The sequence below is a fragment of the Micromys minutus genome (genome assembly GCF_963924665.1).
Source record: "Micromys minutus genome assembly, chromosome: 1".
Taxonomy (NCBI): Eukaryota; Metazoa; Chordata; class Mammalia; order Rodentia; family Muridae; genus Micromys; species Micromys minutus.
Genome location: NC_137969.1, coordinates 157,605,080 through 157,631,941, shown reverse-complemented (window position 1 = coordinate 157,631,941; position 26,862 = coordinate 157,605,080). Strand labels below are relative to the sequence as shown.

General features: G+C 43.6%; 1 protein-coding gene across 1 annotated transcript in view; it reads right to left on the bottom strand.

Annotated features, from left to right (window-relative positions):
* DTNB (dystrobrevin beta) overlaps positions 1-26,862 on the bottom strand; it is a gene marked incomplete at its 3' end in the record, with an annotated part of 190,990 nt that overhangs the window by 39,794 nt on the left and 124,334 nt on the right. The window contains 3 exon segments of the mRNA XM_080914824.1: positions 7,660-7,747; positions 9,833-9,922; positions 24,424-24,501. Of these exon segments, the coding sequence (XP_080770950.1) occupies positions 7,660-7,747; positions 9,833-9,922; positions 24,424-24,501 (256 nt within the window).

The following is a 26,862-nucleotide window of genomic DNA, read 5'->3' as shown; positions in this document are numbered from 1 at the left end:
TCTGAGGGCAGAGCCAACCTACGTGTCCTGCAGACATCTTGAGGCAACTTGGTATATTGAACTAGGCCCACTGCAAAACCTCAGTAGGGGTCATCTTTAAAAAATTGTTCTATTATATTTATTGGGGGGAGGGGTTGAGACAGGGTTTCTTTGTGTAGCTCTGGCTTTCCTTTAACTTTCTCAGTAGAACCGGTTGGCCTTGAGCTCATAGAGATCCACCTGCCTCTGCCTCTGCCTCTCAAGTGTTGGGATTAAAGGCCTGTGGTACCACCACCTATTTCCCAATAGGGATCATTTCCAGATCAGCTGAGAACCCTTGGGATGGATCCACAGTCTGCAGATGACGACAAAGTGACATTCCTTATGGGTCACTGAGTCCACTTGTTCCTAGACACCTTTAAGATCTCCAAATTGTCTTTCACTCAGTAAAACTTTACAACATGTTTTACTTATTGACACTTTCCTGGGGGCGAAGGACAGTCTCACTATGTTGCTCAGGTTGGCCTTGCTATCCTGCATTAAACTTCTGGCTCGTCCCTTTTCCTCCACTACCTGGGACTTGCAGGTGTACACCATCCACCTGGACATTCCTGCCATGTTCTAACGTTCTATTCTCCACATTCTTTTAAGCTAACAGCTCCATTGTCATAAAATTACATTCGCAGCTTTAGCAAAGCAATGTATGCAGTGAGTGGATTTCCTCAGGTGACCAGTGAGGAGACTGCACACACTCTTGTGTGCTGGAGTAGAGATTAAAGTCTGAGTACCCAAGCAGTTCCATCCTACTTAAGTACAAGTTTCATAGGTGGGTGTGGTGGTACATCCCTACCATTCTAGCATTTAGGAAGTAGAGGCAGGAGAATCAGGAATTCAAGTTTATCCTCATATATAGTGAGTTCAAGCCAGCCTTCAAGAGTCTCTGCCTTAAAAATAAATTAAAAAAACAAGCAAAACAAAACAAAACTTCATTAAATCCAGTTATCTCAGTACTGGAGAGGCTGAGACAGGATGATTAATTACCACAAGTACAAAGCTAGAACTACACAGCGAGTTTCAGGCTACAGTATACACATGCATATATGTATATTTATCTAAATTTATCACCTTTTGCCAATTTAAAAGATGTCTATATATGTCTCTTTCTACTTTTTTCAGGACAACCCCCCCCACACACACCAGCTCTTCTAATCCTAGGAAAGATGGTGCCTCTCACATCAGCAACCTTTCAGGTTTAAGGGTCTTGGAGCTATACCACCTTCATGGAGGTGGAGACACAGCTGGTAGATGTAGGGTAAGAGACAAGACTCCTTTAGTTGGACTGGGTAAACATTACACATCCAAGGCAAGTGAACAATCAGCCAGATGTAGCCCAGCACGAATTTCTGCAGCCTCCTCAAAGAGAGACCGGTGGCTTTGACCTTTACAAACCTGACAGGATGAGTCCACAGAGATGCCCCTGAGAGCCACTACAATGTCTGCCCACGATCTAACCTCCAAGAGGATAAGTGGAGGCTATGGGTTATTAACCTCTCCCTAGAATCCAATAATACTGTTTAAGACGGTGCTTCCCAGGCTGGCTGTAAATCAGAAGACTGTGAATTTTCTTCTTTTGTTTTCTTCCTTCAGTAAAGACAGATGGGTCCTAAACCCAGAGGTTCTGGTTCAGTAGGTCAGAGGCAAAGTCTGCACAATTTAAAGTGCTTTGTGTATGATCACATTATTCGGCCAGGTTTTGCAGAGAATATTTTAGTGGGGCCTACAGACTCTACATGTATGCAAAACCCAGCTGAGATACTGACCCCTAAAGTTTGAGAAGCCATGACATGAAGATGTTCCTGAGACAGTGAGCCTCAAGCAACCATGATGACGAGGCTATGAAGGCTGGGTGAGGCTGTGGAGACGGTTGGTCTCTCAGCAATGTCTAAATGTGAGGCAGACTGACAAAGCCAGTGTTGTCCCCCTCCCTGACCCTTTCCTGTAAAGACTTAAGTTTGTTTGTTTGTTTTTTCATAAGAAATCCTTAAAAGAAAATGTCAGATCATGTCAGATCATGTTCAGTGCTGGTTATGGCTCAAGGGAAAAGAAAGAAGGAAGGAAGGAAGGGGGGGTAGGTACTCTAGGAAAACAAATGAGTCCTCCTGGCACATCTGTGAAACCCACAGTGCCTTTCTTCAAGAGTCAGCCTGAGGCACTGCCTGGTCTGCTGTGTACCGAGGGTGAAGCTGCACGGTGTGTGCTGGAAAGGCACTCTGCAGGGTGTGCACACTGCTCAGTGTGTGCTGGAGAGGCACTCTGCAGGCCACATGATTGAATGGTCTCTCTTTGTGGAAGAAGGTGTCTGAGAAAAATCAATATGAAGCCTATCTAGCAGCCTATAAATAAGCTCGAGGAGCGCTACCCCCACTTTATGCAAAGCACTTGTCTCAGGGTGAGATTAGAGGATTAGGTGCTCCATGTTAGGCAGAAATGTGGTGAAGAAGAACACTGAGAGGCCTGATATTTAGAAGAGAGCCATACTTGGCAAAGTAAACTAAGATAAAAGAGACCCTTTCTGAGCTGTGATCACTTTCATGACAATCCAACATCAGGCAATGGAAACCGGCAGGTGCAAACTTCCTTATCTGGGTTCATGGCAAAGGAGACCGGGACCTCAGGGTGAAAAGGCTTTGCCTCTGGTTTACAGAATAGTAAAGGGCCGAGTAAGGTCAATAGGGCTATCTCAGAGCAATTAAGCACTTATTAGAACTCAGCCACAGTGCAGCCCACCTCAACTCACAGACTCATGCATCTGAATTCTAAAATTACTTGACCAGTTACGACCGGCTGGCTGAGGGCACATGAAAGATTTAACTAGCTCTTCCACACCACTCTGCATTTTCCCTAAACTGTTGTTTGTTCTGTGCTGTTCTGTTCTACAACCTTCAGAGTTTCAATATCTGAGTCACATATATGACCTGATATTAGATTGTTTGAGGGAGAAGCAACACATGAAGAATCGTCATCAGCAGCCTTGGCAAGCAAGTATACCTCTCCACAAAGGAGAGCTACCGGTCCTCACTCCTCTCCAGCACAAGCCTCCCGATTTCCAGAGCTGACAGTTTTGGGAAGGACTGGCTCTTTGTCCCTGGTTAGTGTCTAATACGAGTCCATGGTTTTGGTTACAGGCCATCTTTCCTTTCGTTTTATTTTGCTTTTTGTTCATTTCTTTCCTCCAGAACGTTAAACTTCAACAGTTAAATTATCAGCCTTGAGAGATAAAAGGGGGCATCCCTCATCCCAGCTGGGCCACTGGCCACAGGAAAACAGGGCTGTTTTGAATATTCAATTAGCTAAGATATGCAAAGCACTTAGAATGACGACCTCCACCCAGTGCAGTCAGTCAGTGTGAGCCATTTTAGCACTGCTCTTAGCGCGCATCACACCGTGACCTTTACAGGGTTCCTAGAGTTTTCTCCGTTTCCTTTAACATGTTAACTAGTTCTTTCCAGTGCAACGACACTCAATTGGTTTTCCCTTTAAGGAATAGTCTCAACTTCTGTCAAAAAATCAGCAACACTGGATGCACTCAGACACATTATCTTTCAGTAAAGCTTTTTTCCACCCTTTATGAAGAATCGCTCCATTGTTGCTTTGGAGAAACCGGCAATCCATTGTAAACAATAGTTTTCTCTCTCTCACACTTGAGGGACAGGGGATTGAAGCCAGTGACTGTACGTAGTAGGAAAGTACTCTGAAACTGAGCCACAGCTCTCGAACCCCCTTCCTTGACTTGAGCACAGCTAAGGAACTTTTTGTCCTCCTGCTTGAACCTCCCAGAGAGATGTGCCCTTGGTTTTTAGGGAAGCTATTTTTCTCTTTTTGGGGACTGATTATGATATTTTAATTCTTGTCTTATATCAATTCTGAAAAACTTTTTAACCAGTTGTTCTTCATCCTAATTCTGAAGTGTTTAGATTCTAATTAGATGACTGTTCTACACTCTATCTCTGACTGTATCAGTTCAGATTTTCTAAGTCTATGCTGTATTTTGGAGATTTTTCTTTTCTTCTTTTGTGCTAGGGTCTCATGTAGACCCTAACTTCAAATTCCCAGTGTAGGTGAAGCTGATCCTGAACTTCAGATTCTCCTGTTTAGGGAATTCTGCACGGTGCTAGACAACCCAGGATGGCCTGAAATTCATTACATAGCTCAGCTGACCTTGAACTTACAGCAGGGGTTCCAGCACAAGCCATTCTGTCCCGTCTAAAGTTTTGGAAACTTTTCTTACACATATTTTCCAGCTCACAGATTTTATTTTTACCCGTGTCTGATATTTTATAAATACATTCACTGCTTTTAATTTAAGAATTATTTTATTTTGGATTGTGTGTGTGCATGTGTTTCTGTGTATGGATTTGTGACATGCATACAGGTGCCTGTGGAGGCCAGAAATGGACACTGGATCCCCTGGAGCTGGAGTTACAGGCTGCAGTGAGCCGCCTGCTGTGGATGCTGGGACTGAACTCCAATCCTCTGCAGGAGCAGTGAGTGCTCATAACTGCTGAGCAGTCAGTCTCTCCAGCCCCTCCCCACAGTAACTTATAAAAGATAAACTTGGAGGCTGCAGAGATGCCTCAGCAGTAAAGGACCCAGGTCCAGTTCCCAACAGCGACAGGTACCTAACAACCAACCACCTGTAACTCTAGTTCCAGAGGATCTGAATGCTTTCTTCTGGCTTTCCCCCACTGTCAGAACATGTCCAAAAATGAAGTTGTGTGAGGAGAATTCTGAGTGCTTGTGAGAAAACTTCAACAAAGCCAGATAAGAGTCTTAAGAACTCAATTTCTTCAAAAACACAAAATTGTTCTTAAGATTATGCTTTCATGCCCCTTCCCAGGTGTAATGGGCAGAAATGAGTTTCCTTCTGATTATTCATTACAGCCGACTACTATTTTTTTTACATGCCTCTACGGAAAAACATGTTTTTGTCACATGTGGCCTGCCCTTGTGACTGCACACTTTACTCAAGTGACCCCTCATGACCTTCAGAGTACAAACTGTCTGATGACCTGAGGACAACTAAGCTTTAGGATCCCTCATTCATTGGCTCCATTCTCCCAGTTCCCACCATCTCTGGAGCAGTAAATGGTACACAGATGTGTAGGAAAAACACCCATATACACAGAATAAAAATGAAGCTTAGGGCTGGAGAGATGGCTCGGTGGTTAGGAGCACTGACTGCTCTTCCTAAAGGTCCTGAGTTCAAATCCCAGCAACCACGTGGTGGCTCACAGCCATCTGTAATGGAATGCTCTCTTCTGAAGTGTCTGAAGGCAGCTACAGTGTACTCACATATAAATAAAATAAATAAATCCTTTAAAAATAGAAAGCTTAAATTTCTTTCCTTTACTGACAGAACTGCTTCTGTGCTGTTGTTGGGGGTTGATTTTATGGATACTCAATCCTGTTCCCTTGGTTTATCTGTCTATCTTTTAACTAAACCTCAGTTTGTTTGTTTGGCTGGTTCTTGAGACAGAAAACTCACTCTGTAGACCAAGGTGGCCCCTGGAACTCACAGAGACCCACCTGCCTCTGTCTCACAAGTGCTAGGATTAAGGGGGTGTGCTATCACACCTGGCTAAACTTCACTTTCTTGATTACTAGAGCTTTATAGTAGGCCTTGGTTTTACCAAGGTGACATCTGCCAACTCTGTTCTTTTTCAAGGCTGTTACTGTGGGTCCTTTAAATGAGTTTGCCAGTTTAACAATAAACAGAAGCCCAATGAGCATGGCATAACAGCATATGCCTATAATCCTAGCAATGGGGGGGCAGAGGCAGGAGGAGCCCCCAAAGTTCTAGGCTAGACTAATCTACACAGTGAGGTAGGACAGCTAGGGTTGTAGAGTTAGATTCCTAAATCCCAACCCCAACCCAGCCCAAATCTGTTGGACATCTGACCGGTGTTCATGTTGGTTGCTAGAGACTGAGTCTCGCGCCAGGCAAGCACGTTAGCATTGTGCTTGTTCTGCTTTTCATCTTGGAGCTCTAGCATAGGTTGACCTGCCTGCTATAGTAATGTTTGCACAGGCTCTACAGAACTGAGGAGATCATGCTGCTCACACCTCCGTGTTGCTGGCCAGGTCTTCTAATGTGACCGTAAAGTGAGACAGTAAAATCAGACCTGAAGGACAAATAGGGAGGGTTCCAGGATTCCGTCTTTAACATCCACACTACTGGCAGTCTGTAGTTCAGGGAGAGGAAGTCTGTCCTGCTTTTATTCCTGGAATATGTAGGAAGTTTTTCACAAATGGCACTGTTTTCTGTCAAATGCTGCTTCTGCATCTACTAATATGATCTTACAAACCTCTTTAAACTACTGATTACACTGATCGTTTGATATAGTACATACATTTGTATTGCTTGGATAAATTAAACTGATCCTGGAATACTAGCCTTTTTACATATTCTTTGCTAACCTGGAAACATGACAGATTTAACGTAAAGCCATCAGGACATAGCTTTCCTTGTGGGAAATTAATTATGAATTTAATTTCTATAACAAACATTTAACTGATTTTTTTTTTGCTAACTTATGTGTCAATTTTTTAGGTATCTTTCAAGAAATATGCATATTGCATCTAGGTTAACCTTTGTGGTTTTAATTTTTGAGACAGGATTGCCCTGGTGTTTCCTTTGTAGCTCAGGCTGGCTTCTACCCCAGAGAGATCCACTCACCTCTGCCTCCTAAGTGCTGGCAGTAAAGACATTCACTAACATACCTGGCTGGGTTATTAATTTGGGGGGGGGGGTTGTGGGGCGCCGCCCACACATTCCCACACATTCTTCATTACAAGATGGCGCTGATATCCGGCTGGAGTTAGCAGTAAACAAGCCATGTGCGCACGTGCTGGGTAACTTTCCACTTCTTGAGCTCCGCCTCTTCCGTGGCGTCATAGGGCCTGATGAGTTTCAACCAATCAGGGGGCTCTGCGTCCAAGGCAAGGACTGATCCCGTTATAAGGGGACGGGCTAGATAGTTCAGTCTCTTCCCCTCTCGTTGGTCCCTCTCCCGGTGTTCCCGTTCGTGGTCTGGTTCGTGGGCTCGTCCGTCTTGTTTGTCTTGTTCGTCTTTTGGTTTTCTCCGTCTTCTTCGTCTTTTCGTTACGTGAAGCAAGTACTGGTTTTCGAGAGCAATAAAGTTTACCGCAGAAGGATTCTATTTCGTGTGCCGCGTCGTTCTTGCAGGCGAGACGGTTGCGCGGGACAGGGGGTTATTAATTTTATTAAAGGTAATATTTCACCTCATTTTGGGGGGTTATTAATTTTATTGAAGGTAATATTTCACCTCATACTTTAATTTCTGTCAAATATCTGTAGTGCTGTCCCTTCTTCATTCCTGACATTGGTGACATGTACTGTCTCTCCTTTTTCCCTGGTCTACTGATTGTCAGGAGTTTATACTAAATGTATGGACATTTTTTTTCAAAAATCAAATAGTTTGGTTTTTCTCTTCTTGCTTTGTGTTTCAAAGAGAACATGGCAGACAAAATTAAAGCCTCCTTCATTTTCTTTCCTACACACCCCTCACTGGAGGGTCATAATCACCATTCTCCTATGTAATACGCATATTCAAATAATGCTACTTTCTGACACTCTCCTGAGATCCTTGGTCTACTTACCATGTTTCCTGCCTCTGCAGCAAGCCGGGCAGCGTAACGGGCTATAAGCCGGTGTTCCTCATCCAGTCGGCTGGGACTGTCCAGGACACTGTCAAGGAGATAAAATTCAACAGGTGTCTAACAGACATCTCTAGTTCTTGTCTGTTCCTCAAGGAGAAAGGCTTGTAACTAAGAATGCTAAGAACAACACATAGAAGCCCAAGTCACAGACTAACAGTCTTCTGAGACAAGAGGATTTAAGGAAATACTAAGGCTGCACATACCAGATGCATCCACATCAGCAAAGGGGCAGTGCCTTTTTGAAAGAAGGATTAAGAAAAGACTTCCTACAAAAAGCCTAGTACTTTATAGTGCTAGGTCTTGAACTAAATGAGGACTTAAAAAATTATGGGATCATTAAAATCATTAAAATCAGAGGGCTAAGATAAAGTATACTTAACACTGGAAATGGGGAATCCCGGCAGGGATTGGCCAAGCAAATCTCTCAAGCTGGAAAGAGTTAGTGGTATTAGATATTTCCATTTAATACCCCCTTTCTCTTCTCTTAAAATGTTCATTTCACACATGGGCACAGTTTGAAGTAAACTAGTCTACTGTTGTTGTTGTTATTGAATTATCCCAATTCTCCCGCCTCAGTCTCTTCAGAACAGTGAGTTCTACTATGTGCTGCCTTACATTGTTGTAAACATGTAAGGATTCATGCAGATGAGATACCAAATAAAATGGTACCCAACAAAAGACAAATATAGCTGGCTTTTATTTTATTTTATTTTTTTTTTTTGAGTCAGGCTCTCAATATGCAGCCCATGCTAGTCTTGAATTCACAGTAACCCTCCTTGCCTCTGCCTCCCAAGTGCTGGGATCACAGACATGAGCCACCATGCCCAAGAAGCTCTAGGGAGACAGGGATGATGACCATTATGTGAGAGGCTAAGTCAAGAGAATCAGAGGTTTGAGGGGTGCCTGGACCCCAAAATGAGTTCAAGGACAGCTTGGGTAATTTGTTTCAAAATAAAAAGTTAAATGAGGACTAGGGATATTGCTCGGTGGCAATGTAGTTGCCTAGCATGTTTAAAGCCCTCAGATCAATCCTTAGTGTCATCAACAACAACAAATTATTGGTTTCTTATTCATCTGTCCCAGTTGACTTATAGTTTTAGAATCAGCCAAGAAATTTCTGATTCCCTCAAGGCAGTATGGGGCTCATTTCCTTAGACTGTAGATTGCAGAGGCTCTGAACCAATGGTCACCAGTCCTTGCTCACTAAACCCACCACTGAACTCATGGGTAGGACCCTGGCAACTGCCTTTGCTGATAGAAAGTTACTTACCCCGCCTGAGATAAAACACTTCTGTTCTCAGAGACTAGAGGCTGGGGCAAGTACACAGAGACCATCTGCTGCATGGGTAGCCACTCTGACAGAGTTTGCGATGATCAATTCTTTTCTCCTTGCCACAAGAGAAGCCCATCAAATCCACCCGGGAGTCTGTAGGACCGGATTGTTCCCCCAAGACTTTAGGGAGAGGGAAATGACGCTAAATAATGCTGTTGCTCACTCATACCCCTAAAATGTTGGAAACAGCATGAAATGCCACCGCTAAAACAGTCTTTTTCATTCATGGATGCTTTTATTTTTATTTGGGTGTGGCATGTGTGCAAGCACGTGTGTTGGCAGGTTACAGTGGCCTGCCAGTGGCCTGCCAGTGGAGGTCAGTGAACAACTTTCAGGAACTAATTCTTTCCCTCTACCACCTGGGTTATCCTGCTCATCTCCAAGGCTCCTTGCTGAGCCACCTCTCTGGCCCCAAACAGTCCTTTTCATATGTACATTTCCTCAATGACAACTGCTGAAGAAAAGCACATAAAAATCGGGTCCTCCCTCAGCATGTTCCAGCTGTGGAACTTCAGGCTTCTCAGGGGTGTAGCCAGTAGATTGTACCTTTCTTCAGAGACTGTCTAACTCCATGCTGAGGTGAGTGCCAGGCTTGGCCAGGCTCCTGCGCTTGCGAAAGCCAATGCTTTGGCAATTAACTCTGCCAATCACAGCTGGCAGCTGTTCAAATACACCACACAAGCAGAACTTCTCCTGCTGGCAACCCCGGGAACCAGATCTCACCCCCTCCCTCAGAGCAGCCTTGGCTAAGCTCCCAGTGCTGCTGCTCTACCAACTAACCGTGTGCAGTGTTGCAGTCGAGCCACATAGGAGGCTATCAGCGCATGCTCATCGGCCAAGAGATTGGGCATGTCTTGGCTATACTGTAACCTGGGAACGTGGAGGCAAAGACAGCAAGCGTACCACAGTATAGAAGAAGAAATGAACATGGATTAAAATCAGCAAACTTAAAAAGTAAAGCAAATAAACCATAATAAAGAAAAGGGAAAAGCACAATGCATAATGGAGTAGGTGTTAGGTCATGGAGATCTGCCGCACTGACACACAGCAGTCTTTTCTCTCTTTGGTTGACTGAAGCCTGTCCGGAAGGGAGAACCGTGCTCACCAGTTCAGCCCAGGCTGTGGGCTCTAAGGCATAACTACTTTTTAGGAAAAGCCCCTTGGCAGAAAAATCATGAGCACAGTCAATCTATTTATGACTGAGACACCCTAATGATATGGTTCTTTCTACACACTGCACACGACCTCCAAGGTAAATCTCTACTCCTGCTGAGATACAAGTTCTCATAGAACTACACTTGGGTGAACCTGTTAAAATTGCACTAACAGTAAGACAGAACATGAGGCTCTCTCTTACAGGGATATGGAAGATCCACAGCAGATGAGCCTAAAATCAACAAGAGCAACAACAGCCTTTAGCTCTGGAAATGATAAACTGCAGAGTCATCTAGTGAACAAACCTTACCACTTAATCACTCTTGTTTAACCAGTTTTCCTTTCCCAACTTTACTGTTATTTATTTCTTATGTAAAGATTACTTATTTTATGTAAGCACGCTGTCACTGTCTTCAGACACACCAGAAGAGGGCATCAGATCCCATTACAGATGGTTGTGAGCCACCATGTGGTTGCTGGGAATTGAACTCAGGACCTCTGGAAGAGCAGTCAGTGCTCCTAACCACTGAGCCATCTCTCCAGCCCCAACTTTATTTTTTATAATCATATTCACTCCGTTTTTGGCAGTGTGAGTGCAAGTGCCAAGTGCATTACACTATCAAACTCAAGACGTCAGGCTTGGCAACAGGTGCTTCTTCCCCAGTGGACCACCACCTTGTCCTTTCTCCTCAGTCATCCTTTTCTGTATCTACTCATATTTAGCTATAAGGCGATTCTTTTACCTGGGAACTCCTGTGCCCATATATCTGTGAGATAGGGAAAACATTTCACAGAATCTCAATGTTACTACATCTAACATTTCTGATGGTGTTTTAATATCTGAAGCCAAATGAAACAATCTTCAGATCTTACAAAATGTCCTTTTCAGTAAAAATGAAATTCAAAGTAGATTCCTACTACATTTTGTTGATATTGCCTCTTTCATGTTGTGTTTGATTGGACATTTCTAGTTCATTTTATGTTTTGAGGTTTTTGAGACAAGGCTTCTCTGTGCAACTCTGGCTGTCCTGGAACTCACTCTGTAGACCAGGCTGGCCTTGATCTTACAAAGATCCTCCTGCCTCTGCCTCCCAAGTGCTGGGATTAAATGTGTGTGCTACCATTAGACAGCAACATTTCTATCTTAAATCCACAACAGTTCCCTCTGTCCCTTGCTCATTTCCTGTGTGTGAAGAAGCCAAGCTATCTTGTGGAATTCTGGATGTCACTGGTCATTTTCTGTGGCATCACTGAGTTTGTTTTCTATTCTCTATCTAGCTGCTTATATTTTTGCTCTTATTTATTTTGAGAAAAGACAAGATTTCTTAATTTTTTAGCAACATTCAAGATATTCTTTATTATAGATTTATGGATGATATCATTGGCCATATCACCTCATTGTCACCTGCCCTCCATCCACCTTTAATCTTGTTTAGTGCACATGTATGTGTGTGTGTTCATTTTTATCAAGGTCTAACTATGTAGTCCTAGAACTCATGAAATCCACCTACCTCTGCCTCTAGGATTACAGGCGTATGACATCACACCTGGATGTTTCTAGCATGTATAAAATATTTTACTTTTATTTTCAATTATACATGTGTGTGTGTGGGTATGGGTTTGTGCATGTCAGTGTGGTACCTCAGAAGGCCAAAAGAGGGCACTGAACCTCCTAGAGTCAGAGTTACAGGCAGCTGTTAGCTAACCAACATGGGCTAGTTGGTTCCAGGGGATTCTTCTGTCTCTGACAGTATAGTAAGCATGTCAAGATTACAAATATGTACTATTTTATCTACCAGAGATGCTTGTGCAGCAAGTGCTTTCTCCCAGTGAGCTATCTTCTTGACCCTAAATTTCTTTTTTAAAGGATTGAAAGAAAATGACCCCTATGGTCGCAGGCGTTTAAATACTTGGTTCCCAGATGGTGGTGATGTTTGGTGAGGTTTAGGTGGTGAAGCTGGAGAAAGTATGTCACCATGGATAGCCTTCGGTATTAAATGCCCCCCCACACTTCCATTTTGTTCTCTGTGTTCCATGCCTGCAGTGGAAGACAGGTGTTCTCAGCTTCTCCTGCCACCATGCCTGCTCCTTGCTGCTGTCTCCCTATCATGATGGATTCCTAACCCTCTGAAAATAAGCCAAAAATGAATAAACAGAAACAATAACAAAGAGAAAACCCCAATGCATTCTTATATAATAAGTTGTCTTCATTATGGTATTTTATCACAGTAACCACAAAGTAACTAATACAGTTATCTGTAAATGAGTGTAGATGTGTGTGGGAAGTGTAGATGGCATGTGTGTAGTCAGAGGACAAGCTGCACAGGTTAGTTCTCTCCTTCTACCATGTGGGTCCCAGAGATGAAACTGGCTATCAGGCTTGGTGGCCTGAGCCTTTACCTGCTGAGCCACCTCAGTGGCCCTGCTACTGAGTTTTTGAGACATGGTCTCATACATCTCATGCTGGTCTCAAACTTGATATATGTCTGGGGCTAGTGCTGAAACTTCTGCCCTCCCTCAGACAGGGTTTCTCTGTATAACTATGGCTGTCCTGGAATTCACTATGTAGACCAAGCTGGCCTGCCTCTGACTCCCAGTGCTAGCATTAAAGGTGTGTACCACCATGCCATACTGGTGTTGAATCCCCAGTCATCCCAATGCTGTGATTACAAGCATGTGACAACATATTCCATCATAATTACTTTAGACCTAATTAATTACTGACAGCCACCAAACCAGCAGCTTCTATTCTAGTGGAGAAATGAAGAGTAATCATCTTCAAAGTGTATTTATTTTATGCATGCGCACACATGTGGAGGTACAAGTGTGCCATAGCAAGTGTGGAGGTCAGAGGTCAACTCTGTGGCACTGGTTCTCTCCTCCAACCATGCGGGTTCTGAGGATGGAACTCAGGTCCTCAGGCTTTGCAGCAAGCACCTTTACTCACTGAGCCATGTCACCAGCCCAAGAGTAATAATTTTACAATATAATCAGAAAATAATGATGAATAGTGTGCAGAAAAATTTAGACTATGAAATGGATGGGAAGTTTTAGATTTTTAGATTGGATGGCAACATTACAACATAATTTAAGACAATGATGTCTTTCAACTCCTTAATTTCTTATTCAAAGTGCTAGACACTTAGGAGACTGACCTCCAAGGAAGGCTAAAAGCGTCAAGTGACTTCTAATTTACTGTGGACAATTACTCACGAACACTCTCTGCCTCAGTAGAAGAGTCCTCCCAACCACTAAGGACCCAGCTCGGATCCCAGTGTCTACTGTACCCTTACTCTGAGGGAGTTCACACTCAGCCACCATCATCTCCCCACTACTCAGCCCACAGGCTGGCTGGAGTGAAGCTGTAAGAGATTCACATTTTGTGCCTTTGTTACTTTCACTCCCTGAAACAATCAGAAGATACTATTAACAAAGCAGATGTGAAGGCCTCCATAACCTGCTGTAGGGAGAGGTCATCATCTCCTGGGTTGAACTCAGTAATGAGACACAACAGACTGATTTCCAAAGTGCTATTTCTTGGCTACAATATTCCAGAGTTTAATAAGAGCAGTTGGTTTTTAGAAATGCAGCGTATCAGGTTAGCATCCTTATTCTAACTCCATTAAGCTAAAATGTCAGCTTTTTTTTTTTCCAAGGTGAATATTTTAGGCTTTGGAACCCAGGGGAATTTTTGCTCTAACTGCTCAGTTGCCATTTTAGGGAGAGCAGCCATAGACAGCACATAGTCAAACGGACATGGCTGTGTGGTAATAAAACTTTATTTACAAAAGGAGGCTGTTACCTGCAGGGTGCAGTTTTCAGATGATTGGTAGCTGAAATGTAGTCTGACACTAGACACAGCTCACGCAGCATGCCAACATCTCTGTAGGGTTTGGGAGTCTTTAGTTATATTTTCAAATTTGGGTCAATAGGAGGCACTAAGGAAACATAGAGCAATGCTGACTGGTTTGACTGCTTTTTAAAAACTGACTTTGACTCCAAATATGTTCTAGAGTCCTCAGTGACTTGGATGAATTTAGGTGCCCCCAGGGATGCACTGTGATCATGGTGAGAGCCTAAGAGGGGACATTCTTCCATGGCGACACAATCCAGGGACAGAAGCTCTGGAAGTAGCATGTTCTGTTCCCTGGTAACCCTCTCCAGTCAAGATCAAGGTGCTCACATCTAACAGGGCCACTCCAGGCTACAGCATGCTACTTGTATTGTCCCTATCAGACTTGCCGCACGAGTCTCAGGTGCTCTTCAGTTTAGTCTAAGTTTGAAGTGGCTGTGGTAAAACCTACCAGACAATGCCATACAAAATGAAGGAAGGCCAATACACAGACTAGATCAAAGAGCCCAAAGGACGACCTGACCTTTGTGATTAAAGCACAGAAGACAAGGCAGTGAAAACCAGCTCAATCATGAGTCAAACACAGCCTGGTAAGATGGTTTGGAAGGAGAAAATGCTGGCTGCCCAGCCTAATACTACAATGTGAACCCTGAGACCCACCTGACAGGAGGAGGAAGCAGACACATACATGCCTTCCTCTCCCAATACATAAAAACATATACAAATTATTAATTTCTGGGGGGCTTGAGTCAAGGTCTCTTTATGTAGTCTTGGCTGCCTTAAAACTCCATATGTAGACCAGACCAGCCTCAAACTCATAGAGATCTACCTGCTTTTGCCTCCTGAGTGCTGGGGTTAAAGGTGTGCATCTCTACACATACAGCTCCTCTCTCTGTAGGGTTTGGGAGTTTCTTTTTTAGTATTTTCAAATTTGGGTCAATATTAGGAACTAAAGAAGCATAGAGCAACACTGAGGGGTTTGTTCAATTGTATGTTAAAACACAATACAAAATTTAAATATGTATTATATTTATATATATTTAAAAACATGTGAGAGAAAGGGAGAGTGGAAGCTAGAAGGGGGAGAGAGAGAGAAAAAGAGAGGGAGAGGGGGGAGGGAGAGAGACTGATTCACTACATAGCTCTGGTTGCCCTTCAACTCACTATGTAGACTAGGCTGGCTTCAGACTCAGAGACCTGCCTGCCACTGCCTTCTGAGTGCTGGAATTAAAGGCTCCAAGCTTCAAATAAATAATTTTTAAGAAGTCAAATGCAAAATGAAGCAGTTACTGGCATGTAGATTTAACTGGTGAATTTAATTACATGTACATTATAACTCAATAAGATCAAAACAGTGATGTGGTGGCTGCTCACTGGGGCGGAGCTGAAGGAAGGCAACAGGTGCCGCTCTTCCCTGCTGAGATGGAGCAGGTGTGAGAGGGAAGGTGCGCTCACATATACAAATGGGAGCTGAGGTACTGGTGAGTAGATTGGACATGCAGTCACTAACAGAAGGCTCAAATCCCAGACCTGAAGAAATGTGTGGCACACAAGAAACCACAGAGCCATAGAACTTAGAACCTGGGAAAGTGGGAAGAGAACAAATTTAGCTACAGCAGAACTTAGAGTACAATGAACAGTTCAGTTCCTATGAATTGTAGTTGTTCTTTTTCTTCTTCTAAATGCAAAGGAAGGTCAAATGCTATGAAGCACGCCAGGGAAGACAGGCCCGCAGCTGTATTCACAGTACTAAGGAGCTCAGAGCTTCCCAGTGTCCTCACTGGCAGCAGGGAAAACCAGGTCATCCCAACAGCAAATCAGAAGACCATTCTCTGGCTCCGGAAAGAACCTTGAGTTCAGAGAAATGTCAGTGATTTAATATAGCTGGGGAAATCTGGCCCTGTCAAAGGGGCTGCAAGCCATCCTGGGAGAGAATAATTAAAAAGCAAGCACCCAGGGGCTGGCCGATGACTCAGCAGCTAAGAGCACCTGTTGCTTTTGCAGAGGACCCAGGTTCAGTTCCTAGCACCCATATGATACCACAGCTGTCTGTAACTTCAGTTCCAGAGAATCTAATACCATCTTCTGGGCTCTGTAGGCGCCAAGCATGTATGTGGTTTACACACATGCAAGCAAAGCACGCCTATACGCAAAATAAAATGTAAGAATCCAAAACAAAATGAAACAAAATCAAAACAAAAAACCCATACCAATTATTCCGAATACTCAGTGATGTCAACAGAGAGCCTTCCTGGAAATGGGACAGGATAGGGCACACTGAGAGCAGTGGTGCAGATCTACTGGGTAGAGGGTAGTAGCTGCGGATCACCCTTGGTCAAGGTAGGTCCCTTTATGCAAAATTAATCCGTGATCGGCCAACACAATCATCTCAAATACTGAGACTCCAAGCTCTCTCAGACAAAAATATGGCTATAGGTTTCACCCATGACACCATAAGCAGTTCTGTGGCCAAATCAAACTTGTTTCCTATCATCAAAAGAAACACAATGTTGATGTGAGGGAGATGGGTTGGCAAAATGTCCTCATCTGGATTGTATCTCTTTCTTTTTAAATTTATTTTTATTTTGTGTAGGGACAGTGTGCAAGATACATGTGCATTTGTGTGTGTGGAGCCAGAGGAAGATGTCTGGAATCCTTCTCTATTATTCTCTGCCTCATTCCTTTGAGACAGGGTCTCCTGCCGTTGGTAGCCAGCAAGCCTAGCGATCTTCCTATATCCACCAGAGCCCTCAATAATGCTGGAGTTACGGGTACACACACAACCACATGTGGATCTTTAACAAGGCTGCTGGGGTCATAACACACATAGGACCTCATGCGTGCAAAGCAAGCACTATTACACGCCAAGCCACCTCCCCAACCCTGGTTTTTCTTAAAGAACCCAAACACTAACAAAGACAAAAGGAGGGAAAAAATGCTGTCCAAGGAGAACCCGTGGAGAAAGACAAACAGGCCAAATGACTGGTCAGGTCCTCTGCAACGGCCAGGCTACAGAGGGTAACTTCTCAGACCCCCGTCAGCACCACCCACCTTCACTGATGAATCGATGAGGTGCTGTTATCTGTCTGCCACGTGCCTCCTACCTACCCTGACCACAACAAACACGGTCACAGATGAAAATCACAACAAAGCAAAAAACAAACAAACAATAAACTTTCTTTTCCACGTGTACCAGCCACGTGAGGCTGTTTTAAGATGCTAATTAATTAAAATGAAATAAAAGTTATCTCCCATGTCATATTAACCACATTCTAGGTTGTTAACAGCCACTCGTGACTAGTGGCTGCCACAGAGTGAGCATAAAGATGGAAGGATGGCTAGCGTGGGAATGATACCATCACAAACCAGAGGGAACTTGACACTGCAAGGTTCTTTTTAGGAGGGCAACACCATCAGACTTAAATTTCAGGGGAAAAATTCCCTCTGATTGTAAGGAAAGGATTAAGTTGGGATTGAGGTGGGAACAGAAGCTCCCTGGAAGGATAAATGGGGCCCCAGTTTGATTGACTCTGAATATGCTTCACTAGATAAAGCAAGCTGGAATGTTTTGATAGCGAGCTGTTAGAAACTGCGACACATCCCAGGGCAAGCACAGTAGGTCTGCACTGGGAGGGATTCAGCACCTCTACAGAACCTTCCTCTGGCGTGCAAGGCTGATTCCCAGCACAGGCCCCTGAGAGCAGCAGCATGCAGGCAGCTCCTCAGGAGGAGACAAAAGACACGCCAATAAAGGGCTACCGAGCATATGAAAATTGTGGGAAAAGTAAACACTTTTGGGGGGGGGGCTGGGAATGTAGCAGTTTGCAGAGCACTCACATTATATATAACAAGTCTGGGGTTCATACCATAGCACGAAATAAACTAGGCATGGGGGTGCATACCTATAATCTCAGCACTTGAGTGTCGGCAGCAGGAGGCACAAAAGTTCAAATCATCCTTAGCTATGTAGTTTGAGGCCAGCTTGGGCTACATGAGACTATCTCAAAATACCAACCAATGAATAAAAAAGAAATCAGAATTGGGTGGGGAGGGAGGTAGGTGGGTACGGAGGGAGGCAAGAAGGGAGAGAGGGAGGGAAGGAGGGAGAGATCATACCTGTATCAGAGAAAGCAGAGACAAAATGCCTGGTAAGAAAGGGAAGATCGAGGAGAAAATGTGTGTGCAGAGCCCACTGGTCTTTTGTTAGATCTAAGTATCTGCATGCCCTTTGCTGGTAGATGGGAGAATTAGGTAGTAAAAGTGCTAGGGTGTCCCATGAGCACCTCTACCTCAGCATAAACTTGCTGGCTTCTTGCCCAAGTCTCCCTCCTGTGTTTGACCAAAATTACCTTAATGAAAGCCAGGAAGGAACCTAGAACATTATCTTTCCTCTTCCTCAGCTGACCAATATAAAAAAATCTCCAGAGCCTGCCATCCACACCCACCATCCCAGAGCCTCTCAGTTTGGATTTAACAATGAGCAGTATTCCACACCAGTTCCTTCCACAATGAGAGGCCACAACCTGTTCAGACGTGATGTCGGCCTCAGTCCAACCAGAGGAAGGACCTGTTACTACGCTGTCAGCTCCAAGTTTTCAAATTTATGCTTGCAAGTTTCTGCCTGAAAATAGTAAAACTGTCTGTTTGCATCAGTGTGAGTGAGAACTGGTAAAAAGTCCACCTTAAATCTTAAATGGAAATGGAACCTAATCCCAACCCAGAAGAGGCTGAAAACTGGCAGACTGCCTAGGCCCAGGATGGCTTTGGGTACCTGCCAACACGAGGGCCCTGCAGTTTCTTCTGATAATGTGTTAATTTTTAATTACTATGCTTTTCTGTCTTTCAAAAGAAGACTGAAGAAAACCATAATTCCTGTGTTGACTTGAGGGCTTCTCATGAAGAAAGCAACCAGCCAGTTCCCCAAAACCCACACCCACACTACTTTCCTTCTTTCTTTCTTTGGTTTATTTGTTTTTTGTCTTCTGTTTTTGTTTTTTATAAAGACAGGGTTTTTCTGTGTATCCCTGGCTGCCCTGGAACTCACTGTGTAGACCAGGCTGGCCTTGAACTCACAGAGATCTTCCTGCCTCTGCTTCCTCAAACATGGATTAAAGGCATGTTTGAAGATTTTTGTTTTGTTTTTTGAGACTGAATTTCATGTAAAGGCTGGCCTTGAACTTCCAGCGCTCTGCCTTCTGAGTAGTGATAACATGTGTGTAGTGTAGCGTCACATCAAGTCTGACTGCAAACCTTAAACATGCATCATTTGGAGAAAAAACTTAAGACGCATAGTTTGGAGGAAAAAAAAAAGAGTGTATTATCTGGTGCATGGCTTAAAGGATTGAAGGGTCATCAAAAGACACTCAGACTTGATGTGGACCAATGGATTCACCCTGGATAGTCTCTACCTGGCACTTTCCATAGGAGGCAGAAATGGCACAGGAAAGAAAGGTGTGAGGGCACCTTTAGTTACAGAGAGTTGCCTTATGGGAGAAAAAGCCTGACAGCAGAAATACGTCTTGGAAGGTGTGTGCATGTGGGTATACATGTATGCAGTAGCAACCTTTATTGCTTTTCTGTCCCACGACCTTGTCCTTTCTTGACAATATGGCCTTATTATTTTTTAAGAAATACTCCTATCTTTGCTTTAATGATACAAACATCAAAGCCACAACCCTTGATGGGAAGTGAACATCTAGGCCCCAAGAATCTTTCCTTGGCTGTTTCACAAATCACAGGGGCTCTGGTGTGCACGAGACTGTCTGTTACAATGGTGGATATGTGTCTATCTGCTAACGGTAATAGGAAAAGTGTTGACGGCCTATGAGAGAAGTGATGGGTATGCCCTCCCTGTCTCCCTCTGCCTGGGCTTTGTAGGTTTGTCCTATTGTTAGAAAAAAATATGAAGAGAGAGAGTGTGTGGAGGGGATGGATATGCTCCATGGAGGTGCAGTGAGGCATGGGGGCAAGGGGGATGCCTCTGAGGAATCCACGTTGGGAATCCTTTCCCCCTGAGGGACCAGCCACATGATGGTATAGTACAGAATAGAGTTTATTCAGGGCATGGGAAGGAGAGTTAAGAGGATAGTAGAGAGGCAGAGGAGTAGAGAAGCAGAGGCTGGCCATAAGCATGAGGAGAGAGAGGAGAAAAGGGAATGGAGAGAGGAGGGACAAGGGGGGAGAGCAAGGGAACAAGAGGATAAGAGAGAGGAGGGGGCAAGCAGCCCCTTTTATAGTGTTAGGTAACTGGGGATGGGGTTTACAGAATCCCAACACTTATCACAGTCAGGGTTGAATGCCTGAAATCTGCTGAGCATTGTGGTATGATGCCTGTGATCCTGTGATCCCAGCACTTAGGAGGCAGAGACAGGAGATACTGAGCTTAGAGGCTAACCTGGACTACCGTTCGGTCAAAGCCAGCAAGGACTACAGTGTCAGACCTGTTTCAATAAAACAAAGCAAAACAGTAAGCAATAAAACCCTTGAAATATAAGAAGTGTAACTCATAGATCTACCAAATGTACAAAGCAAAGTTTCAGATGCTTTTGTTGCAGTCACATGAAATGTCCACAGAACTGCAAACACTGAAATATTCACGAATAACTAAAGCTAAAAACTTAAGAGACATTTGAAATAAAGTACTAACTTCGCTTCCCATATCTATGTGTGTCTAAGGCAGCTGAGAAAAGGGCAAGAGTTGTACACCAGTTCAATCTACGGTCCAAGCTTTGAGGAAAAGGCAGGCCAGGGAGGAGAATACACCGAAAAGAAGGACATCATTGTTTTTTTTTTTTTTTTCTTTTTTCTTTTTAAGCTTTCAAGGCTTTGCAAACTTTTAAAATTGTTTAAAAACTGTTATTCTAATGGATACAAAGAAAACTAATTGAAAGAAGCTGTATTTTTAGCTGTAGAAATATCCAGAGACTTTTTTTAAAAAGTTGATTTATTGTGTGTCTGTGTGCATCTAAGTGCACATGTGTCTTGTGTGCACTTAAGAGCACCTGGGTTCAATTCCCAGCACCCACATGGCAGCTCACAACTGTCTGTAACTACAGTTTTGTAGGATCTGTGGCACCAGGCAAGCATGTGGTACATATCTATATGGATGCAGGAAAAATACTTATACACACAAAATAAATAAAATTGTAAAAAGGGAGGGAGCAAGTGTGTATGCAAGCTCATATGCATGTGTGTGCATCCATGTACATGTGTGCTCTTGAGCAGAGGCCAGACAGTGCACCCAGAGTTCTCTATCATGCTCTACCTATCCCTTTGAGACATGGGCTCTTCCCTGAACCTGGAGTTTAGTTTTCTGAGCTAGTCCAGAAGCCAGCAAGCCCCACTGGGCTTACATCTCCACCCCCTCAGTGTTCGAGGCTTGTTAGGGGGTGCTGGGATCCAAGCTCTGGTCCTCGTGATTTTGAAAAGGCATGCTTAACCACTGAGCTATCTTTCTAGCTGCCATATTTGGAGATATTACAAAGAACAAATCTATTGAAAACAAACATCCAGGAATATAATTTCTAGCATCTCACAAAACAGCCAGAATCTTTTCCATTTAAAAAGTCACCTGTATCTTTTATTTTGGCTAACATAGTATTATTTTTGAAAACTCTAGTCAAAACCAGTCACATATGCATTGCCTACTGCAAAAGGTGGATACGGCTGTAGCTCAATTGGAAGTGTACCTGGCTGGCATGCTCAAGGCCCTGGCTTTGCTCGCCAGAACCACAAAGCAGAAAGTGTAGTGAAGACACTCAAACAGGTGAATTGAGGCCAGCTGGGAAGCATGAAACTTTACTTCAAAATGTAAATTGATTAATTAAAACAAAAGATGGAAACCAAAATGCTTAACCCCCCACTTCTTATCCATTGTATGCATTTCTTGTGTGATCTTTTCTGTGAATTATACTTCGTGCTGAGTTCTGAAATTGCTTTTTTTAAGAGAGTAGCACTATCCCTTTCAGGACTCCTGCCTCAGCAGCACCAGACTTCATGTTGGTAAGACATACTGGGCACCTGGATTTCACAGATTAAAAATATTAGTCTGATTATACTCAAGAGCGGGAGTACAGTTATTTCTGCTGAGCCTTGCAAAAGTAAACACGCTATCTGCAGTTTAGACTCCTTGGTTACTGGAACCATGAAAAAACATACGTATGAACTATTACTACCCATGTGACATCTCACAATCTCCTGTTGGACATACATAAAATCCCCTAGGATTCTACGTACCCAGGGTACAATGTCAGCTCTTCTCCAAGCTGCATAGCTCTGTTAGTTGCCATGGATACATTGTGACGTCTGCTCTAGGACTAATTTCACACAGACCAAGAGGCCAGCTGACATGCTGACTTTAAAATAAAATCTTAATCTAGAATATATTCTACTCTCTGATCTAGCTCTAAAAAGTGTCAGTCACAATTTTAAGACTGACACTGGCAGCTGTGTCTTGGGCACAATGCAGCAAGCCTATGGCTTGTCTGTGAAGATGTCTGCAGCTAACGTAGGTTCAGAGAACCTTCTGGTAATCTTCCCGAGCAATAAAACACTGTCAGGAGGACACACTCTATCTAATGGCCTCCTCACCTGGGATCTCTGAATACCCAGCATCTTATCCTGGTACCCCCTGACACTTTGAGCTTTCAGCTACTCGGTGATGCAGACGGGCAAAACTAGTAAACCGAGACAAACTCAGATGAAGTTAACCAGGTAAAGAGGTAAAGCTAACCCCAGCTCAGCAGGTTACATCACTAGAGCTAACACATGTTTCCAAGCTAATTTTTTTCAATAACCTTCCCTGTCGAGTTCTGAAGTAAGAATATTCTCAATGGAAAATATAGGATTTAATGTTATGGCTTATAAATATACATATATAAATATATACACAAAAATTTGAGAATAGGGCAGGCTGTTCTGGGTCCTTGGGGATATAATTTGTAACCCATTCTCTGTCTTTCTCATAGGGTCTCTTACTCCAGTTGCCCCTAAAATAATATAGGCAGTTTATTAAGTCCTCATGTAAACTTCATGAGGTGGATGTCATCATCAGCCCCATAGATTAAAGAACTAAAGAAACATGTCTAAAGTCAGGTGGCAGCCAGATCCAAACTTGGGTACCTCGCCTACACCCCTTCCTACTTGGTTCTGCTTCCAGTGAATGGCTGTTCTCTGCTAGAAGTGCCCTCAGGAGGAGGCAGCGGGCATTGTCTTACCTGGTCCAGGTCCTGGGTCTCCACACAGATAGAGCTGTCTCAGCAGGTCAGTGATTTATTCAGTCTCTAAGTCCTCTCTCTAAGGGAGCCTGCATCCAGCTCCCTTGCTTCCTGCTAAGGTTATTTCCCAAATTGGTTTGATGACAAAAATCACCGGGAGAACTTCTTAAACACACAGCTTCTCCCAATTCTGTTCTTGAAGCTTGTGATTCATTGAGTCTGACATGGTCCCAGAAATGTGTATTTTTAACAAGTGCCCCAGGGGATTCTTCTCTTCTGCAGGTTTGGGAAATGCTTTCCTGGGAAGTTTTAGCATTCAGGATCACATATTGAGTCTAATTATTACTAGGACGACCCCATTTCTACAGCTGCATCAATACAAAGTGCTCAGCACATATGGTGCATAGTGGTTTTGGTTTTTTCCAGGGAGGATGGATGGGATGTGCTGGGTGAACTGGAATGTCTGTGATTTTTTTTCTCCTTTTCAAGGGCTGAGTGTTGAAAGAATTCTTTAATGGTTGTGCCCGTGAGGGGGTTTCTGTACTGCTCTGGTCATAGAACAGCTTAAATCAAATAGAAAGTATGTCATTCAACATAGTTCTTTTAAGTCTGTCTAGGAGAATTCTGAACAAGAGAAAAATTATATAAAAAGAAAAAGGAGTTTAGAGTTTTCATTCCTTAAAGGATCCTAAAGCAAAGTCTCTGTTTAACTAAGACTGAGGGACTTAGGAGCTTTCTACTTAAGTGCTTATGAGCCATATACAGAATGACCTAGAATATCTTCTAGGAGAATAATTATCAATCTATAAACTATAACCAAAGGCGGAAATTATCTTTGAAATTAAAAAGTCAAATGCAAAATTGTTGAAACTTATTATTAAATTGTGCTTAATGTTAGTAAAGATCTCAAACATGCCTAGCACTGCTGGTCACAACTGCACTTCCTCTTGTGGCACTAGTCAGAGCTGAATGTCAACAGCTGTATTCCGAGTCAGAAGGGGGCTGGAGTAAAAACAGAAAACGATTTAAGAGACCATCATTGGGGTTAAGAGTGTCAGCCTCCCTGTCTGCGGAGCCTGGTTTCCGAGAGCACAACCGCACAGGTGGCAGAAGTCTGTTCCCAGCCATGAGGTACAAGACATACCTACCTCTTGGTAGGAGTGGGCACTCCAGAGGACATGTGGCTAACCATGGTGTCATTCATATTGGTCAGAGGGCGAGGAGGACTGAAAGAAAAGACATTTACATTAGATTAGTCATTACCAGGACTAGAGGAGGCAAAGGAAGAGTGTGGACAAAGGACCAGCTAGGGTTCCTGATGTATGCAGGCATGATGGTGGTGGGCTCAGATATGGAGTTTTCGATTGAAGTAAATTACAAGAAGGGGTTCTCAATCTCAAGGCCACAGTGTTACAGAGCTGTGGGATAGTGGGAGGCAACATATCATGAAGACATTCCTCTAAGGTGTATTGGCATATCCTGGAATTGAGTTTCAGGCCAGCTTGGGCCATAGTGAATGGACTATGGTTCACCCACCCACACACACACACACATACACACACACACACAGAGAGAGAGAGAGAGAGAGAGAGAGAGAGAGAGAGAGAGAGAGAGAGAGAGAACGCCTGCTTTGAACTAGAACTTTGGTCCTCCTTTATAATTTAGTATAAAAGACTTGAAATTATTAACTTGCTTATTCTGCCTGCTCTTTTGATGCTGGTGGTAATGCTAGGAACTGAACCCAGCAGTGCCTTGTACATCCTCGGCAAGTGCTTTACTGCTGAGCTACAACCCCATCCTGACGTTTTGTTTGCTTGTTTGATGAGACAGAGTCTCACTGTGGAGCTCAGGCTGGCCTCAAAATGGAAATCCTTCTACCTTGGCAGCCTGAGTGGCTGCCATATGCCACCAAGCACAGCTTGTAGTACTTGGTTTTCATTAATCTGGTTTTACTCCCCATTTACGTGTGTGTGTGTGTGTGTGTGTGTGTGTGTGTGTGTGTGTGTGTGTGTGCGCGCGTGCGCTCTTGCTCCTACCCACTAGACTCCTTTTCAAGATATTAGTGGCAGTTAATGGCTGTTGGGGAGAGGGGTGCCATTGTCTAGAGTGATATAGCCACTGGTAAGTTGTTCAAGTTCCAGTAAGAAATGCTCATTTAGCTGCTGGGTCTTCCTTGCTGCTGAGAGTGACTTGCACATAATGGTTTGAAGAAATTATGTCAGTGCTGTTTGGGGATACTCTCAGATGAAATAAATACAGAAGAAAAATTAATTTCTTGAACATGGTTACATGTGACAAAACTGTCATGATCTGTAGCATTTTGTTTGATCTGAGGCCACCAATGTTTTCATCTATCTTGGCAGATATCACAACCAACGATTTATTCCCTTTTCACATAGAGAGAAGCCTCTTCTCTAATGTGGAAAGCCAAACACCCATAGTTACATTGTATTCTAGAAACTTCTCATATCCTGTCTCCAAATTCACATCCTTTCTAGATTCCTACCTTCTACTAAAGAGAAAACTTTTCTGACCAATAAAATTAGCTCTTGCAAGTCTCAAGAAGGTTCTCAGAATGGAATTGCCACCAGAGCTGCAGGCTAGCAGGAAAGGCAACAGCACTGAAGCATTCTCAGAAAGTACCTTTTGGGGCCTGGAGAAAGGACACCATGGTTCAGGGCCCCGGCTGCTCTTCGGGAACAGCTGGGTTTGATTTCCAGCACCCACATGGTGGCTCACAGTTGCCTGCAACTCCAGTTTCTAAGGATTTTCTGGCATCTGCAGGCACCAAAAATGTACATGGTACACAGACAGACACACAGTCCAAACAGCCACAGACATACCATAAATAACAATACAGTTTCCTTTTTGCCAATAAGATACCTCTCCCTTAAATGAACAGATAGAAGCAGATGGTTGATATAGGTAGGAGAGAGAAAAGCAACTCATAATCTAGTCAGAAGAGTGACTTTTAAAAAATATTTGCAGTCTCTCTGTGAGGAAAGTGGCAGTCAGGAAGAAATGCCTTACTATATGTATATATAGTATATATCTGTACACATGTATGTGTAGGTGTGCACACATGCAGGTGACAGATAATGTTTGATGTCCTGCTCTACCATGTTCCACCTTATTTCTTTGAGACAGGGTCTCATACTGAACTTAGAGCTAGGGTGACAGCTAGTAGCCCCTCAGATGGATCCTTCTGTTTTCACCCACTAAAACACTGGGGTTACAGGAGAATGTGTCCCCATCGGTTTGGCTTTTGATATTCAAACTCAGGCCTCAGACTTGTGCAGCAAGCATTCTCACTCACTGTGTCATCCCCCAGACCCTGGGAAGTTTTTTGACTTTTGTTTGTTTTGAGACAGAATCTTGCTATAGAGTCCAGGCTGACCTCAGAATCCTCCTGACTCTGCCTCCTATGTGCTAGGAATTTTGGGTGGAACCCAGAACCCTGGTATACTGGGCAAGTGCTCTGTCACTGAACTATGTCTATTATAGTTGTGGGCTATACAGCTTTTTGTTTTTGTCTCCCCACATATAGCCTTGGCTGTCCTGGAACACAGTAGATCAGGCTGGCCTCA